Consider the following 19,781-nt stretch of genomic DNA (forward strand, 5'->3'; position numbering starts at 1 on the left):
TTGTAAATTCCTCTGGGTGCCTTGGCTCCAATAGGTGCTTCCCAGACCCTGTGGCATCAAGTCATGAGTGAATGAGTGCAATGTTCTCCTCAAAGGCCTGGTAAATTTAGCTCAGCAGGTAAGTAAAGACTCTACTGTTGGTCTCTCTGAGTGTAATCCCAGCTCGCTACTCACCACTCAAGACTAACTCTGCTGGGTAGAAAGCTGAGGATGCTATAGCAGAGGCATGCTTTGCCTTTTTTTTTTTTTGTTTTTTGCCAACTCCACTCATCCACATTTTGTGTCCATAAAGTGATCCAATGAAATCATGAATAGATCATTCTAAGAAGAAAGCCTATTAAAGAAAGGAAAAAAAAGAAGATACTTACATTGAGAGAGTGCTTTTTGCAGAACGAATTCTTTTGCACAGGGCTTTCATTTATACAGTTGGACAGTGTTGAGAAATGTATGTTCTCCAATAAACATTAAACAGAACTAACAGATCCAAAAACACAAACATTGATCAAAAATCATATTTGTGAATGACCAAGGTTCTATGTCCTCTGGTACACTCCAGTGAAGTGTCTGATGCAATATCATGGCGCTAATAGGAAATGCAAAATCCACCTCAAACCTAAAATATAATCCAAGGCAACTGGGATTTAATATTCAAGGATTGTTATCTAATAGTCATGGCTTCATTTAATACATTAAGTGCTACAATCTCTAGAATGCTGAAGCCACTAAGGTGGCTTAGTATTTAGTGTATTGCGATGGCCCAGGAAGAAGTAATTAGCCTCTCCCTCTGCACTGGATTGCCCACGGTAAATCAAGAGATTCACAGTACAGACCTCTCCATGCCTACTCAGAAAATAAAGGCCATTAAATGTAATGGTACTTGTTTGTTGCTTCATGCCTTCAATGCATTTCTAACTTATGACTTTTCTCAGGCAAACCTATCCTGAGGTTTTCTTGGCAGAATTTGCTCATAGAGGGTTTGCTCTTGTCTTCCTCTGAGGCTAAGAGTGTGTGCCTTGCCTATGACCATCCAGAGGGTTTTAATGGCCAAGCAAGGATTCGAATGCTGGTCTCCAGAGTCATAATCCAATGCTCAAACAACTACACCATCTTGGGTCCCTAAGTAATGTAACTAGTAACTTAGTAATTAGTAATGGTGCCAATCCTTAGGTATATTGCCATAGAAAATTATTGTCTTCTTCTCATAGGCATTGAAACAATGATAGCCGGGGGCTTCCCTGTTAGTTGTGTGGTGAACACATGTTAGGTTTAAGTCCAAACTTTAATAATTGCTATCCAAGGTTTTAAACACTATCTCCCAAATTGGTTAGCTAATTGGATAGTTCTTTTAAAGTTTGGACTAAAATTCAGAGTGGATTCATTATACCACTTGAATGGGTGCCACTGGCTACTAGCAATTTTAAACATGCATTGTAAATTATATGTGAGGAAACAAAGCAGAAACTGGTACAGGACCCTAATAGATCCTTTTTATACTGGAAAAATAAATGCCAGCTTGTTGAATCATTGATTCTTAAATTAATTTGTGAATGTGTGTGGCAATTGTAGTTCCAGATATATAATGGACATTCTGCATTTAAAAAGCATTGCAAGTAACACTGTTAACAAGTAGACCTTAGAAATTACTTCTTTTTATAATATGTGAAATAAGATCTAGCAGTACAAATGAAAGAGCCCTAGTTCATGAAATACTGTATCTCAGCAATGAAGTGTCAGTGGCAGCAACTGTGATGGATTTTATTCATAAAGTTAGAAAGACTGGCAGAACATTACAAAATTAAAAAACAGACACAAATAACCTTATATTTATTTAGAATGAATTTCTGATAAAACTTTTTAGGTCTTTTTACAACGATAGTCTGATGGAACCATATTCATAGCAGAGTTTAAAACATGATGCCTGAACCATGTTCAGATAAGAATTTCAAGCATACTTGCAAATGTTCTTATCCTTGATTAAACTTGTCCAGCAAGATGCCCCATTAGCAAAATATGTGAAAACAACAGGGTAATTTGTAAAAATCTCTCTTCCCCATGGTAGTAGTACAGTTGGCCCTCTGTTTTTGCAGGGGATCCATTCCGGACCTCCTCCTGCAAAAATGGAGGCTTGCGCATATTCAAGCCTCATAGGCTTGAATGGAGTGCTCCCCCCGCCATGTGCGTGGTCTGGGAGACAGTGGGGATCACACCTCCACGGGTAATCAAGGGCATGGATCCCAGATCCATGAGTTAAGAGGAGTGACTCTACATTCAGATATCTTCTCTACAAGATCATCTGGGAAAGCATCTAAATTCAGAAGCAGTTGCAAGAGCTGGCCCCTTAAAACAAACCACACTCCTAAACAGTACATCCATAGTTTGGCTCAGCAATATCACTTAGGACAGCTTCTGTGTTCAAAAGTAATGTGCCTCTAACTTAGGCCCTGGTGATAAGATTTGTAATTTTCTCTCTCGCTCTCCCAACTTTCTTTTTTGGATACTGTTCCAACAATTTTTTCTGGCCTGTGATGTTTGAAATGCTACCAGATGAGATGTAACAATTTATTTATTTTTAAAAAGAGGTAGGGGACAAATTTCTGCTTCCATTTTTCTGCTAACAGCTATATATCTGTACACTGAGCTACCTCTGTACCAAGTTAGAAACTTCAGCTAGTTCAAAACATTGCAGACAGATCAATGACTGGGACGTCGATGAGTGATCGCATTATGCCAGTATAAAAATTACTCCACTGGCTGCCAATTAGTTTCTGGGCAAGGGACAAAGTGTGGGTTATTATACTTAAAGCCCTACATGGTTTCAGTCCATGTTACCTACAAGATCTGTGTACTCAGATTCTCTGGCAGATGTTTACTCCAATCAGCCAGGACTAGGTTGGCAACTGTCAGCCAGAGGACTTTTTCTTCAGCAACCTCTGTGGCTAAAGACTGTGGAATGACCAGCTGGAAGAGAATTGACAGCTGAAAACATTGTCTGAATTCAAAACAGCATTAAAGACCAGTCTCTTCTGGCAGGCTTACCCAGATGATTTTTAAATTGTCAATTTCAAATGATGAATTTTAAATGTGAATTGTTTTATATGCTTTTATCTTTTCCTTCTAAATTATATGCATGTCCTTTTAAACTGATGTGTATTTTAATAGGTGTGTTTTAACTGAGGTGGTGTGTCTGTTAATTGTTGCTGTCTCCCACCCTGACACATGGAGAGAGGTGGGTAAGAAATACTACTACTACTACTGCTACTAATGATTTTGCTAGAGTATGTTAGTGTAAGGAGAGATAGTGAGGTATGCCTAACAGCTGTCAGGGGTTGCACTACTTTTGCCCTGCCATAATGTAGAGCCCATACAGACAGGCTAAAATAAAGCTGTTTCGAGTCACTTTGGAGGTATGCTGTTTAAATGATGCATGCGTCCTAAGAGGCCAGATGTCACATCAAAGCGACGCTCCAGTCCTAAGGACTGGAGCGCAGCTTTGGCGCAGCTTCTGGCCTCTTAAGATGCATGTGTCATTTTAAACAGCATACCTTCTGTGTTTCAAATGTTCTTTATTAGTTTTACATAAATCATATATACATTCCATTATTCCATACAAATATATATCCATATTTAACATATACATCTATTTTTAATTCTTCTCCATATTTCTCCATATTTCTTTACTTCCTTAGCTCTAAAGGTTTTATTGGATTATTTTTATATTTTCTTCGTATCTTGTTTCAAAATATCTGTACAACAAGGAAAAATAAAACTCTTAATCATATTCTCTTTCTTTTCTTCTTCTTCTTTGTGGTACTACCATATGTATTCTCCAAATAACTATTCCAATAGAACTCATAACCTCAATCTTACAACTATATATTTCATGTTTCTGGTTTGCAAATCTTCCATCCCATAAATTAATCATTCTCAGCAAACCAGCCCTTATCTAAACACCATCTTTTTTCCAGGAACGTTGTTATTTGAACCCAATCTTTTTCAATCCTATTTTTCTTTTTGTCATCTACTATACATGAGAGCACATCTAATTTTCTTATATCATTTAGCTTCCATAACCAATCCTCTGTCTGTAATTTCTCCTTTGATTTCCAATTTTTTGCTATTATTAACCTTGCAAGGGTAATCATATATAACATAATTCTCCACAGTCTGCTCTCATCTTCCTTTTTCAAAAAATATGTCATATTTAGTAAATATATTTCCGGCTTTTTTTTATAGCTTATTCCAAATATTTGCTGTATAATTTGATGTATTTCATCCCAAAATTCTTTTACTCTTTCACATTTCCACCACATCTGAATTGTTGTACCTCTTTCTTTCTGACAATTCCAACAAATATCCGACTCTAGTTTCCGAATCTTTTTTAGTCTAGCTGGGGTATAATACCATCTGTTACATATTTTCGCTCCGCCGCCTCATTAGATGTTTTTCGCTCCGCCGCCTCATTAGATGTTTTTAAAAAACAGCTGAAAACATATCTATTCCGGCTGGCCTTCCCACCTTAATTTGTTTGTCTGTTTTTTCCTGCCCCTTTTTTTCCTTTCTGACCCTGGATCGATGAACGTTTTTGCATTTTTCTTCTGCCCCTGATATATGTATTTTTTATCTTATCGTTTCCTGTTCCTGTCTTTGTAATAATGGTTTTAATTGCTGATTGAATTTTTAACCTGTATTGTAATGTTTTTATAACTTTGTAAGCCGCCCTGATCATTTCTTGGAAGGGCGGGGTAGAAATAAAATTTATTATTTATTATTTATTATTATTTATTATATTTTAAGAAAATTTTCTTTAAGATCTTGACATTTAGTGAAAGCGTTTGTTCCAGACCATGCTTTTTCCCATGCTTCTAATGGTATTTCACGACCTATATCTTTTGCTCAATCCACTATATATTATTTGATTGGTTCTTTCTCCAATTCCCTTTCTCTGAACAATTTATACAGTTTTGATATTTTCTTTTCCTCCTCCTTTAATATTATCTCATCCAATTCCGTTTTGCCTAATTCTATTCCTCTCTTTTTTACATCTTCCTTAAATCTATTATGTATCTGATAATAACTATACCAGTTTAATTCCTTATTTTCGTTTACCAATTCTTTTCTCGATTTTATTACCACTTCTTGTTTTTCATTCACCTTTAATATATCATTGTATCTTAACCATCTATCCTTGTTTTCCCATTTATTTGCAAATGCCTCTTGTGTGGATACCCAGCCCGGGATTTTATAATAAAAAATATTTTTAACCCGATTCCATGTTCCTATCAAAGCTCTCCTAATTGGATTATTATAAAAATCTTTATTTACTTCTAATTTGTTATACCATAAATATGCATGCCAACCAAAACGCAGGTCTGGCCCCTCCAAATTCAACATATCCTTTTCCTTTAATCTAATCCAATCTTGTATCCACATCATATTACAAGCCCATCTATACAGTTTAATATCTGGCATTCCACACCCACCATTCTCTCTTTTTTCTTTCAAATTATTCCACCTTATCCTGGCCTTTCCTCCTTTCCAAATAATTTTTTTTAAATTCACTATTCCATTGGTCCAACACTTTGTCCTGAATAGGAATAGGTAAATTTGTAAACAGAAACAAAAGTTTTGGAATGATATTCATTTTTATAGCATATACTTTGCCTAATATAGATAGGTTTAAATGTGTCCATCTTTGCATATCCTTTTTAATGTCTTCCCAGGTTTTTTTGTAATTATTATCAAACAGATTCATATTATTCTCTGCAATCCATATACCCAGATATCTCACTTTATTGGTCACTTCACAACCCGTTTTTTCCTTAACATTCCCTTCTCCTCTTTATTCAAGTTTTTTGTTAATATAACTGATTTTTCTTTATTAATTTTAAATCCTGACAATTTTCCAAACCACTTTAATTCATGTAATACTTCCTCGATGTTCCTTACAGGGTTTTCTATAATCAAAACTAAATCATCCGCGTATGCTTGTATTTTCGTTTCTTTTCCCTTTATTTTTATTCCTCCTATTTTCTTATTACTCCTTACTTTATTTAATAACACTTCTAACACAAGTATAAACAACAGAGGCGACAGGGGACATCCCTGTCTTGTCCCTCTGTGTATCTCAAATTCTTCCGTTAATTCTCCATTTATTTTCAATCGTGCATATTGCTTTTTATATATTTCTTTCACATTATCTATAAAGTTTGTTCCCATCTCCATGGATTCTAAAGTGTCAAATAAAAAATTCCAGTTAATACTGTCGAACGCTTTTTCAGCGTCAACAAATAAAAGAGCAATTTTTTTCTCATTATGCACATTATAATAATCCAAAACATTTACTATTGTCCTTATGTTATTTTTAATTTGTATTCCTGGTAAAAAACCATTTTGTTCTTTTCCTATTATTTCCCTTAATATTATCTTTAATCTATTAGCTAATATAAACGCAAATATTTTATAGTCATTGTTCATTAAAGCTATTGGCCTGTAATTAGTTATTAATTGATCATCCTTCCCATCTTTTGGGATCAGTGATATTATCGTTTTCCCCCATGAATCTGGTTTTCCTTCTTTCTGTATTAAATTAAATAATTTCTTCAAAGGATCAATTATTTCCGCCTCAAATATTTTATAATATTTGGAGGTCAGGCCATCCTCTCCTGGAGATTTCCCAGCCTTTAAATTTTTGATTGCTGATCTTATTTCTTCTGCTGTTATATCTGCGTTTAACGCTTCCCTTTGTTCCTTATTTAGCTTGCATTTATTGTTTATTATATCCTTAAGTTGCACTTTTCCCTGATATTCATTTCTTTTCTCAAACAAGTTCTTAAAGAACATCACAAATGCATTCTTGATTTCTTTTTGTTTTGTTATTATATCATCCTTATTTTTGATCTTAGTTATAATCTTACTTTCTCTTTTTTTCCTCAATCTATTTGCCATCCATTTGCTTATTTTATTTGCATTTCCAAATTGGTTCACTTTGAGTTCTTTTAAATTTTTTGCCATTTCCTCTGTCGTTTTCCTAATCAACTGTTACTTTAATAATTTAATTTCTTTTAATATTGTTTTGCTTCTTTTACCTCTTTGCAGTTCTAATTCCTTATCTCTCAATTTATTTTGTAAATCAATCTCCGATAACCTTTTTCTTTTTTTAATTTCTGCCATTTTCTGAATAAACAACCCTCTCGTAACAGCTTTACTTGTGTCCCAAACCGTTTTCATCTTAGTCCCTTTGTCACAATTTTCCTTAAAAAACATCTTAAGTTCTCCTTTAATTTTATTCACAAAGCTTAGATCATCTAATATTTCTTCACACAATTTCCAAGTAACAGTCTTTTTCCTATTTGTATTTAATTCCATCTCTATCATATTATGGTCTGACATGGCCCTTGGCCAGATTTCCATTTGCTTTACTCTTATAGAGACTTGTTTTGAAACTAGGAACATATCTATTCTTGAAGAGGACTTGTGAACTTCAGAAAAAAAAAGTAAAGCCTTCTTTTTTCCCATAACATTGTGACCATACATCTATCAAATTAAATTCCTCTTTTAAATCAAAATAACTCTTGGGTAAAATTCCCTGCTTTTTCTTTACTGCTTTTTTGGTGGATTTTCTATCCCTCTGTGGCTTCTCCACCCCGTTAAAATCCCCAGTCAAAATTAAATTGTCATTATCCAAGTCCTTGATTGTATTTGCTACTTCCTTGTAGAATCGTTCCTTTTTCTCTAATGGTCCATATATATTTAAAATCACATATTTAATATCATCCATAATCACTTCAACACAAATGAACCTTCCATTGCAATCCTTCTTTACCAATTTTGCTTCGTACTTTTTATTCACAAATATTGCAACACCTCTCTTCCTTTTGTTAATTGTAGCACAAAATAAAGTACCTAATTTATTATTCTTTAAGTATTTTACATCACCATCTTTCATCTTAACTTCTTGTAAACAGAGTACATCGAAATTATTTTTACCCAGATAATGCATTACATGTTTCCTTTTCTTTTCCTGACTTATCCCCTTCACATTCCATGAGATGATTTTCAAACCCATTTTCTTTTCCTTCCTTAATCCTAATTAAAGTCCCTCTTCCCTTATCTCTCTTCTTCTGCACTATTCTAATCTTTCTCTTGTTATTTCTCTTCTATATTATTCCCTTGATTGCCACTACTAATCTCCTTGCTTGCTTGTATATCTTTCTCTCCTTGGTCTTTCCTTTGGGTTTTCTCTTCTCTTTGTTTCTGAGTGGGTTCCTGATCTTTCCTTTCTCTCTCTTTCCTTATCTGTTCTTGTTCCCTAATGTCTCTACTTAGCTTCTCATAAAAGGACTTGGCTTGCTCAATTGTGTTAATTTTAAATCTTCTTTGTTGATATGTAAAAATTACCCCTTCAATCTTATCCCACCTATAGAAGATTTAACTTTTTTGCAATAACACAGTTAGGAATTTGTATTCCTGCCTCTTTTTAATTATCTGCAATGGCAAATCCTTATAAATTTCTATAATTCTATCTTCCACAATAAGTTTCTTCTCATAATTTCTTTGTAGGACTATTTCTCTCATTCGGGAACTAGTAAAACACACTGTTATGTCTCTATCTAATTTTCTTTCTTTTGCAATTTTAGAATTCACCCTGAAGATCTTGTCAATCTGAGCCTCCAACAAATCCTCATCTATCTCTATATAATTTGCCAAAATCGGTATCACTCTGTCATAAAGTTTCTCCTCCTCCTTTAACCCTCTTATCTTAATTGCACGTTCTCTATATCTTACCTCCTGTAGGAGGCTGCTTTGTTGTTCTCTCACTTGGGCCCTTTCTAAATCTTCCGTTTTTTTCTCTAAATTTTCTGTCCTTTCTAACACTTCCTCCACCTCCACTTTAATTCCTGATATCTCTTTTGTTAAGTTGTCAATTTTTCCCCAATTCCTTCTATCTCTTTCTGCAAATCTTCCCTTATCTCATTTCTAGTATCTTTCAGTTCATCTCTGATCTCTTTTTTAAAAGATTTTTTAAATTCCCTCAGCTCCTGCAAAATTATGGAGTTGATATCCTCCTTGGCTACTGATCCTCTTCTCGTTGCCATACTCCTAGTTTGCATTCACTTATTTTAGTAATTTCCAAATAAGCTTTTAATTTTCCCTCTTTCACTTTCAATAAACCCTTAAACACAAAAGATTAATATTGTTTATCTCAGAGTTAAACCTTTAAATTCCAATAAACAGAATAAGTCCTCAATGTTTTATCACTTTAAATTTCTTCCTTAGTCTATAACATTTCACTCTGTAGATTCTTCAGGCTATTCTGTCGATCCCTTTCTGCCTTCTCTTCTTACTTTCATTTTCCTTCAAATTGCTTTTTTTCCCCCAAAGCTCTTTCATATAATTTGGTCTCTTGTCAGCTGAACCCCACAGCTGTGTGACATTGTTTTGAAATTCTCTTTGCAGCTTAAACCCCAGCTGATTTCAATTGTTTATTCACAAGGCTATTAGCCCCAGCTGCTCTTATAATATTATTTTATTCTATTATCTTATTTTTCAAAAGTCTCAATTCCAAAAACCTTAATGGTACAGTTCCAAAGTCTTTAGTAATACAGTCTCCAAGTTCATTCCAAGGCTTAGTTTCCAGTCTTCACTATATCAGGTCCTGGTGCCTGCGAGCCTCAACAGGAAAAGTTTTCCACGACAGCGTAAGGATAACAAAATAATAATCCTTAGTCCAATGCAATTAATTATTTCTTATCTTTATTCCTTATCCTCTTAAGTGGTGGATTCAGCTTAAACAAACAAAATTCTTGGTTTATAAATCAGCTGTACAGTAATGACTTGTCCTTGTAGCTTAAGTTTTATCTTCTCTCCACTTCCTCCAACACTCCAAACTATAAATTCTCCACTTCTCTCTCTCCTTTGGTGTCTAAAAGAAACACATAAACTCCTTTGGCTTTTTTTTTTTTTTCCTCTCTAGAGGTTATCCTTTATTCCACTCTTCTTTATATGGAGAGACTGCCAAGAAGCTAGTTTATATCCAAACAAAACTAATCATGAAAGCTTTCTCCTCCAAACACCAAACAAAAAGACTTGCCGCGTCGGCTGGTGCCTTTCGGCTACAATTGCTGTACCAGATGCCCTCCGACTCCCGTCACACCTTCTTCGGTTCCCCCCTTGAAAGGTCTGCCTCCGTCAGGCGTGGCGCGGGGTCTCCAACGGGTCCTTGTATCCCAAACCTCCCCGGTTTGGGATATCCTGTTCCTGAAAGGCTTACAGCAATTGAGTTTGCAGTGTAGAGCCTCTGTCTCACACTGCTACTCACCTCCTCGGCAAAACAGGAAGTTCCTAAACAGCATACCTTCAAAGTGACCCAAAACAGCTTTATTTTGACCTGTCTTTACAGGCTTGTAGTAATGGAATATGTAAAACTTATAGTATATTTCAATGAATATTTTAGAACCATGTTTTAGAACTGTGAGCTCAGGTCAGGAACTGAGATAAGCCAGGAAAAGAGGTGGTCATGATCAAGTAATTTGAGAGAGAGCATCTGGATGTAGCAACAAAGAAAAAGGGTGGTGTGAGAAAAGAAAGAGAAATCTGTCCACTTGAAATTTGAATTATGTGTAGTTTAATTATGTGGTTGTAATGTTGCTGGTCAGTTCTGACAATGAAAGTCACTGGACTGGATCTGTATTATTTTATGATTAGATATTTTAAGGAACTAATAGGAATGTTGTAATTTAGTATTAGTATTTATAGCCACTATCGGGATTAGTATTGTATTTTTAATGATGTAATCCCACTTCGATCCTTGGGAGAAGAAGGAAATATAAATTATTATTATTATTATTATTATTATTATTATTATTATATTTTTCTTAAAGGTTTTTTAAGTTTTTATAACTGAGCTTGAATTTCTGAACTTTGGTATCCTGATGGTCCTGACAACAATTTCTTGTTAAGAGCAGTGCACTGGTTTTACTTGCTGGGTTACTTCCAGACGCTTACTCTCTGCAGGGCCTTACAACGTGAAGGTCTTAAAAATGGACAGTTAACCAAAGTGACTCCTAATAACAATGAAACAAAAGGACAAGCTGATTTTGCATCAAAAATAATTATTTCTTTATTCAAAAGACAGAAAAAGATAGCAGCAGAAACCAAGAGATCTCATGCATTATATTATATTGATTTCCACAGAGCCAATTCAGGGACTTTGTTGTTTGAGTTGGAGAAGAGCAGACCTGTACCCCTCACACAATGGACAGGTACTCAAGAAACCCACTTTGTGTCGGTATGTCTATGGGGCAAAGCAGATGGCCTGCCAGGAGTGGCCAGAGACTATTCTGGCTGTGATCGCACCAGGAGTGCGGCAACTACATGGCCTGCTTCCAAAATGAAATGGTGCTACAGTCCCAAGCCAGCTGCCACCAGGAACAATTTTTCTCCACTGCATCTTGATCCAGTCCAAAGGACCAGATTGCAGCTTTGGTATGGCTTCTAGCTGCTTGCTTTATCTGAACTCTATACCCCCAAAGCAGCCAGAAGCCGTTTCTTTTGACCCGTGTGTTTTGGGCCTATGTCATCGGTATTTAATTTCTTTAAGAATATGTATGTAGAGAGATCTTGTGGAACCTTCGAGACTAACTGAAAGAAAGGAATTGGCAGCATGAGCTTTCGTAGACTTCAGTCTACTTCCTCAGATGCATTTGGTGGAGTGGAAGCCAGTCTCAAAGGTGCTACAAGATCTCTCTATGTACTGATTCCACGGACTAACACAGCTATATCTTTGAATTCTACCATTTAAGAATATGTGACAGTGACAATTTCAGAATAGTAAATGTAATTTAAGAAGCATTATAGTCCATATTACAACTGAAACACTAGTTATGTGATCAGTTCTCATTAGGATTTGTAATTTTCCCCATGAATAAGAAGGACATGCTTTGAGATTCAATGATTGTCATTATGAAGGATCTGTTGATTTTTATTGTAGGGGAGAAAGCATTGGGAACAATCTGACTGCCAGTAGCAGCTGCAGCTTCAGTGCCATTCTCATAGACATTCAGATAAGCTTGGTGAATAGCCTGCAAGGAAGGGAAACAAGAATGAGTAAGGGAACAGGAATCCATTTGATGTCTTGGGAGACTTTTTTTAGCATTGTCATTTCTATCATGATCAACTGAGATTTCTATCCCAAACAATATTGCATACAACATTTTGAGATCTTTAACTGCAGGGAGAATAGAGAGGACATGTATTTATTTTCTCCCATGGCAGGATAACTATTCCATAACACTGATCCCAAGCATCTGAGGAAGTCGACTAAAGTCTATAAAAGCTTATGCTACCAGCCTCCTTATTCCACTTACTGTCAAAGGTGCTACAAGAACCCTTAATACTCTGATTCTCCAGACTAGCATGGCTATGTCTTTAATATCTCATAATTATTCACCCTCATATGGCAGGATGAAATAATCAAGAAATTGTTGAAAGGATTCCTATATATAGTTTAACTGCATTTTTACAATACTGTTTTATTGGTATTTGTTTTAATTTTTGTAAGCTATCTTTTGGAAAATGGGGTTAACAACAACAACAACAACAACAACAACAATTGTTCTTGGTTTTATTTTTGTAGTACGATGGAATTTGAGGCTCATACCTTGGAAATCTTCAGGTCAGGCTTCCCAGTAATTCCAGATAGATCAGCATCCTCTGTAAATATATCAGTAATACCCAATCTTCTCAATATTCCTTTGATAACATATTTGGTAGATATGGAAAACTTTGGAAGATGGAGATTTATTCTCCTGTTGAAATAAGTACCAGAAACTGGTGAGGTTTCTTTTATAGATCAGTTGTCATGTTGCTAGTTCAAAAAGGTGTTAGAGTATCTTTGCATTCAGCAGCTTTCCATTTGCCATTATATTAGAAAAGGGTTGGGGTCATTTTCAATCCATGTACCAAACATTCTTTCATATGGAGAAGGTGAAAAAATGTGGCATGTTGTTCTGTGGAACCTTTGGCTCGGAAATTTGATTTCACATTTGAGTTTCTATTTCCAGTTCCACAATGAAACTGAACTATGTCTGCAGTAATGAATTATATATAAGATCTCACAACAAGGAGCAGCATAGACATAATCAAAACTAAAATAGCAATAGCAGCTTCATTTATATACCACTTCATACTACACTAAGCAGTCTCTAAGCAGTTTACAACTGTAAGCTAATTAAGACTTACAGAGGATGCCCCGTTACAGACGGGCACCCTAGCACGGACTGAGTCCGTGCTAGGGTTAGAAAGGGGCATCTCTTCCAGATGCCCCTAACCCTATCACGGACTCAGTCCGTGAGAAATGGTGGCGGCTGTTCCACATGGCCGCCCTGGAAGTGACACTGCGAGTGTGCAACTAGTGCCTCACGACGTCTTTTCCGGGGCCTAGGAAGGAGCATGATTTCTGCGCTCCTTCCTCGGAGCGTCCGGCAGCCACGCGGTTTAGCCACTGCGGCTCCTGGATGCTGCAAGTGGCGGCGGCGGGAGACCGCCGCAATCCGGCGGTATGTAACTCGCTGAAGTTTCAGAGGGAGAGAGCTAAATAGAGGGGGATCTGACCTGAGATGCATTTAAGTGTTTTAAACCAAGTCTCAAGTCAAGTCTCATATCTCTACCTTCATGTCCCAAGTTGGGACTGAAATCCTTGCAAGGTAATTTCAAGTTAAGTACCAAGTCTGGAAGCTAGCTTTAACAGGAAAAAAAGGAGGAGGTGGTAGTATATGTGTGTGTGTGGGGGGGGGGGGGGGTGGAGTTTCAATAACTTAAAATGGAGAAGATGTGTATAAAATTAGGTTAAAAAAATTCTCAGAGAACAAAAAAGGTGTTGGGCAATGGGCTTGAAGCAGAAGGATCCTTTCAAAGCTTCTGAAAAGCTTTAGAAGGCTATTCTAATATACAACAGGGAGGCTGCTGAGCAGACCTCAAGCCCATTGCCTAACACATTTACTGTTTCTGGATGAAGCTAGACCAGGAAGCCAGTCACTAAAAATATACAAGTCACGAGTCAAGTGAGTGTGTTATTGATTGTTGAGTTGAGTTCCTTGTTAAGTCCCTGAAGTGACTTAAGTCCAAGTTGAGTTCAATTCAATCAAGTTTACGTCAGTGAATCCGATACCTCCGGACTTCTACATATCAGCTTCAGGTGCTGTCCTGTTTCTCTTGGAGGGAAAAGTACTTATGCCAGGCCAAGACTAGTGGACATAAAGATACCTTGTGGGAACTGATAGGCTTTTTATGTCATGGTTCCAAGGGTGAACCATTTTGAGTCCTATAAAGACCATAGGACTTTCTGTAGGCCTTCTGGGGCAGATGCGTTGACATGCCACTGTGGTTCCTCTACTACTGCAGAAGGAGTCTTCCTCCATATATTAATTTCTCTCAGTCACCCTTAAGAAGGGGTTAGTATTACTCTATAGACACTGATTCTCCTGCCTCTCCTATATGAATTCAGGGCTGAATAGGAAGGTTTCCTCCCCTTATCAAATCTACAAGGTAATAACAAGTCTGATTTATGTCAAACTGAAAGATGATAAGATGATGGTGTAGGGATTGGAATCAAACATTCATCAATCAAGCTTTAACACACTACCCACAATAGCCCATTGACTTACTTTTCTGTCAATGAAGTAAACCATTTTGTCAAAAGATCTATCCCCAGGGCATCTTCCACCTGCTTCATTTTCCCTGGGTCAGGCATGATGAAGAATGCTAAAGCAGTGCCCTTGTATGGTAGCACCACCACTTGACAAGACACATCTCTATCATGGTATGTATAATAACGGCCATTTCTGTACATCATAGGAACTTTCACTGTAGTGTATTCATCTACAAAGAAGTCTTGTTCTCGAGTTTTGATAGGATTGAAAGGGTCTTCCCAATAGGCTTAGGAACAAAATGACAAAAGCATAAAGGCATTTCACGCTATGATAACCAAGTACTGTGATATGTTTTGTGTAAATCCCACATTAACTTGATGAGATTACATATATGTGGTACCAATTTTGCATTAGCACTACGTCTCTGTGTTATTGGCACTAGGGGAGGGGAATACGTATATATGATGCGATATTGTAAATGATTATTTTCCCCAAAGAAGGATAAGAAGCAGCAGGCTCCACTGTCAGTAGTCAAGAATCAACTGAAAAGTTGGTATAATAATTGGCAAGCTAATGCAATGATATCATACCACATGCAGGGAGATTCTGGTGAAAAAATCTGATCAGAACCATAAGCTTTTTGTCTCTGAAATTTGCTTCCAGTAGAAGGTGGATGCCATAGTCATAGTATGCTGGTGATTCCTGATCTGCAGTCTGACATAAATCAGACATCCAGGAACATTTTAAAGTAATACATATATTACTGAAGTATAAAATCTGATCCAGTATTTCCACCCTGAATTTTGCTGAGTGAGGCAGGTGATGCTATTTTCACTTTTCTTATACTTATTGAAAGACATTGGCATTTATTGCATTACCTTTGCTCCTATGATAGAGGCAGGGTGTAACTTTAAGAAGGCAGATCTTATCGCATTGCCCCATTGCTGGGTAGTAGGCAGCTCATGTGCAACTTGGGCTTCTCCCATAGCTTTTCAAGAATGGGATTTCTCCGTTCTTGAAAAGCTGTGGGAGAAACCCAAAGAAGCCCAGGTTGCAGATGGGCTGCCTACTGTCTGGCAATGGAACAATGAGATAAGATCTGCCTTCTTAAAAGGTACACCCCGCATCTGGATGTTGTTGGGCTGTAAGTTGCAGCAGTTCTAGCCAGCCCAGGACTCATCTACATTTGCCAGAATACTCCAGGGTACCCCCGGAGTACATTAGCCCCAAATTTTCCCAGAATCTGCCCCTTACCTGCTTCAGGTTTTTGGAGGAACAGTGGGTGGCTGTCTTCCTAAATAGTCCCTGTGAGCCAGCCAGTGCCACCACTGCAAGTATGAGTAAGGTCACACGGAGGTGTCCAGCTTCGTTCTGGCTTCAGGCTGACCTGTGCCCACAGAGGGACTCAGCTACTTGCAGGGACCATGTGGGAAGGGAGCTGGCCAACATCATCACATTTTGCTTTGGGTTTTCTGGAAAACCCAGAGCAAAAGGTACATCTTTTTAATTCAAAAGAAGGGATGGAAACCCCAAATCAGGTTTGGGTGTTGTATAAACAGTCCATACCTGATTCAGATTATTATGTGTGTGCAATGTAAACAGCATGTAGTGAACTTGGGGAAAATTTGGGGTTTATAAGTGATGTAGACAAGTCCATAACCTATGGGAAGGAATGCTGAGAGCTGCACTTGACAACAGAGGAACACATAACTTTTTCTCCAGGCCAAAATCTGTTTGCTAGATTAAACCAGCTGAATCAATGAAGTTAATATAAAGGTTGACAAGTATCAGTTTCTGCTCTAGCTGAGACTAGCAATTGCACTTAAGCCTACAGTACCTGACAAAATCAGTACGAGAACTTAGGTCTACCAAATTGGGTATGACCAATGAAAAATTAACACAATGACAGTTATCAGCACATACAAAAAGACCCAAGTTTCTGTGACCAGTTATGTATCAGACCTATACATGAAACAAACTGGTGACTAGCTCATCCCCTCACAGCATTGCACTCTGAATTAAGTTTTCAGCAGGACAAAGGAGGAAACTGAAGTTAACTAAGGACAAAAAGAGGAAGAGAAAGAAATGAGGACATTTTAAAAGCAGCTGAAAAAGTGAGACAACAGAGGATCAAAGAGGGCTGTCTCTGCCAAATCAGGACAATTGTAGGACACAGTAGTCTCATGGTTTGGTTGTCTTTAATCATTCAAGCTACCGTAATATTGCAGGCAGCAGCAATTATAACTGCAGCATGCTAGCCAAGAAGGACCAATACAAGGTGTTGGTTATTAACTATAAAGCCCTACATGGCTTGGATGCGAGTTACTTGCGGGAACGCCTCTGCCTACATAATCCACCCTGCACTTACAGATCAGGGGAAGAAATTGTTGGAATTACATACAACCAGACTAACTTCCACTTCCCAGAAAGCCTTTACTGCAGCTGCTCCAAAACTCTGGAACAGTCTCCCAAAAGAGATCTGTTTCACTATCTTTTTGGAGGCTTTTAAGAGGGCAGTTAAGATGGATCTCTTCCGGTGAGCTTACCCACCTGATCTCTTATAAGACATATTCTTCTACCTCTTTGACCAAGAATCATAGAATCGTAGAGTTGGAAGAGACCACAAGGGCCATCCAGTCCAACCCCCCTGCCATGCAGGAACTCTCAAAGCTTCCCCAACAGATGGTCATCCAGCCCCTGTTTAAAGACCTCCAAGGAAGGAGACTCCACTACACTCCGAGGGAGTTTGTTCCACTGTCGAACAGCCCTTACTGTCAGGAAGTTCCTCCAAACGTTGAGGTGGAATCTCTTTTCCTGTAGCTGGCATCTATTGTTCCAGGTCCTGTTCTCTGGAGCAGCAGAAAACAAACTTGTTCCCTCATCAATATGATAGCCCTTCAAATATTTAAACAGGGTTATCATATCACCTTTTAACCTTCTCTTCTCCAGGCTAGATTGAAACATCTCTCTCCTCTTTCGCTTTGATAATATCGTTTTTAATTGTTATCTATTTTTATATTCTATTGTACTATATTGTTGTTTTTATTGTTGTGATTTGTATTTGTATATTGTATATTGTATTGGGTTGTAATCCCGCCTCGATCCACCTGGGAGAGGCGGGAAAATACAAATAAAATTTATTATTATTATTATTATTATTATTATTATTATTATATCCTGTGAAGCAATTTGGAGAGAAGTCTCTGGGAACTTAGTTCAGGAGGATGAAAATGGGAAACATAACAAGTATGAGGTGATGCCTTGATGGGAGGAGATTTATACTTCTTCATACTTTGCCTACTACTCTATGTGCAGGTGTGGGCCACATGCAACCCCAGGGCTATGTCTGTGGCCCCTGAAAGTAAAAGCATACCCCAACTGCCCTCTAGAGTGAATGGAGGCATATATTTTGCCCATCACCCAGACCATTTTAGGTCCCAGAGAAGCCTTTTCAAAAACAAGGAGCAGGAGATGCCTTCTGCTCACTTCCTGTTGTTAAAAAAAAGTTCTATGGGGCCTAAAATTGTCTGGGAGGGGGCAAAAGGATGCAACTGGAAGGTGTTTTTAGGCATTTAACAACAAACAAAACTTTGGGGGGAAGTAGCATAGCTCTTTAAGTTTCCTGTGGGCTAATGCACCCCAGCCTCTCATAGTTGTCCATGCCTGCAGTATACCAAGAAAGACTCCAAACCTTTTCCTTCCATAAAAGCCTATAGAGTATATTCTGAAAGGGCCCTGAGTACCTGAGGTCCTACTTGTTCTGCTAAGTAAAGAAATCATTCCCTTCCCATGCCATTCCATCAAGTCTTATTTTCCCCCTTTTCCATTCTTCCCTTTTTTTTCTTTCTCAAACTTAGAGGCTGTACATACAGCCCCTAAGGGGTGGCTGGATGCTGCCCCTTTCCTAGCTGGATCAGGGCTATGGCAACCGCACACTGTGGCCCAAATCTGGCCTTTCCATGGTGCAAAAATGAGCCGCAAAAAGCGACGCGGAAAGGGCCCCTTAGCCACTGGTGCCGTGGTTTTTCAGCACTCCTCTGCTTACACATCTACTCAGGAAATGTCATTACAGGAACTAATCACCTTATAAGCACTTTCACTTGCTTATCCTCTAATGTAATATGTGCCATCCCCTGTCATAGCATACATAGCAGTAGCACCTAACCTAAAAAATGTCCATGAATGCTAATATGCTAATTCACTAAAGCATGTCTTCACTCTTAATTGGGAAAGCTACAAAATTAGGTCAAATATATATTTTAGTGAATTAATAACAACATGATTATCAATGAGTTAATTCTGGTATCAAATAATTAAAGCAGTATATAAGAAATATAAGAAATAGGGTTGTTTTTCAACACAGAGCCTACTTGACTTACCTTTCATGAAAATATAATTTACAAGGACCATTAAAACCTCTGCATCAAGACCCTTGATAACATCAACTAATTTTCCATTAGTTTTCTTCTCTATGTAGCTGTTAATCTCCTCTTCAGCTTCTTCAGAATTGTTGAAGTTAGTGTGAGAAATGTCAGACTTATAGAAATGTTTAGCATCTTGCAGGAACTTCTTTAGGGGTTTGAATTCCTCATCTATGAAAAGGGCATTCCCAAGGGTCAGCTCAATATTTATGGAGGGATTGTTTAAGTGCTCAAGGAGTGCACGAAAATTTTCATGTATTTCCTGCTCAGTGATTTCTGTCTGGTTAAAGCAAAGTCCTGATAAAAGTTGATTCAGTGTGTGAGACTTAGCTCCCAGTGCCAGCATGGAAAAGGCAGTGGAAATGCTCAGAGGAGAAAAGAATATATTCTTCCCAGTAGCCCCTAAAACAACATCATGGTAGAATTTGAAAGCAAAATCAGCATTGCCTATAGCTATGTTGTGATAGGGGAAATGATAACGACCACGAGACAGTTCTCTCTGAGCCTGAAAGTAGGTAGGGATGTGATGACAGTGAACAAATGCACAGAGCCCAACAAGAAGCCAAGCCATATTGAAATTGGACATTGTGTTCTTGTAGGAGCAACCTGTAAAGAAAGAATCATATTTTCAGTGTCTGATTATACTGATCTTGGTATTCAGAATACAAAATCAGCAATGCTAGATCAGACCAAAGGCCTATCTAATCCAGCA

The 19,781-nt window shown here is 37.6% G+C and overlaps 1 protein-coding gene across 1 annotated transcript; it reads right to left on the reverse strand.

Annotated features, from left to right (window-relative positions):
• Positions 1 to 11,888: 11,888 nt before the first annotated feature.
• Positions 11,889 to 19,655, reverse strand: LOC149315081 (alpha-1-antitrypsin-like). The gene is made up of 4 exons (XM_089523591.1): positions 19,028 to 19,655; positions 14,664 to 14,934; positions 12,659 to 12,806; positions 11,889 to 12,080 (listed from the first exon to the last, which is right to left on the reverse strand). The coding sequence occupies exons 1-4, from the start codon at positions 19,653 to 19,655 to the stop codon at positions 11,889 to 11,891; spliced, it is 1,239 nt and encodes a 412-aa protein (XP_089379717.1).
• Positions 19,656 to 19,781: the final 126 nt, after the last annotated feature.

Source organism: Sceloporus occidentalis, unplaced genomic scaffold, assembly GCF_023333645.1.
Source record: "Sceloporus occidentalis isolate IW3139 unplaced genomic scaffold, rSceOcc1.0.p SCAF_4, whole genome shotgun sequence".
NCBI lineage: Eukaryota > Metazoa > Chordata > Lepidosauria > Squamata > Phrynosomatidae > Sceloporus > Sceloporus occidentalis.

Coding starts and splice junctions, on each gene's coding strand:
- LOC149315081 (XM_089523591.1), bottom strand. CDS start 19,655: ATGTCCAATTTCAATATGGCTTGGCTTCTTGTTGGGCTCTGTGCATTT. Junction 14,935..19,027: donor AAATTATATTTTCATGAAAG/GTAAGTCAAGTA, acceptor TTTGTTCCTAAG/CCTATTGGGAAGACCCTTTC. Junction 12,081..12,658: donor CTGACCTGAAGATTTCCAAG/GTATGAGCCTCA, acceptor CCTTCCTTGCAG/GCTATTCACCAAGCTTATCT.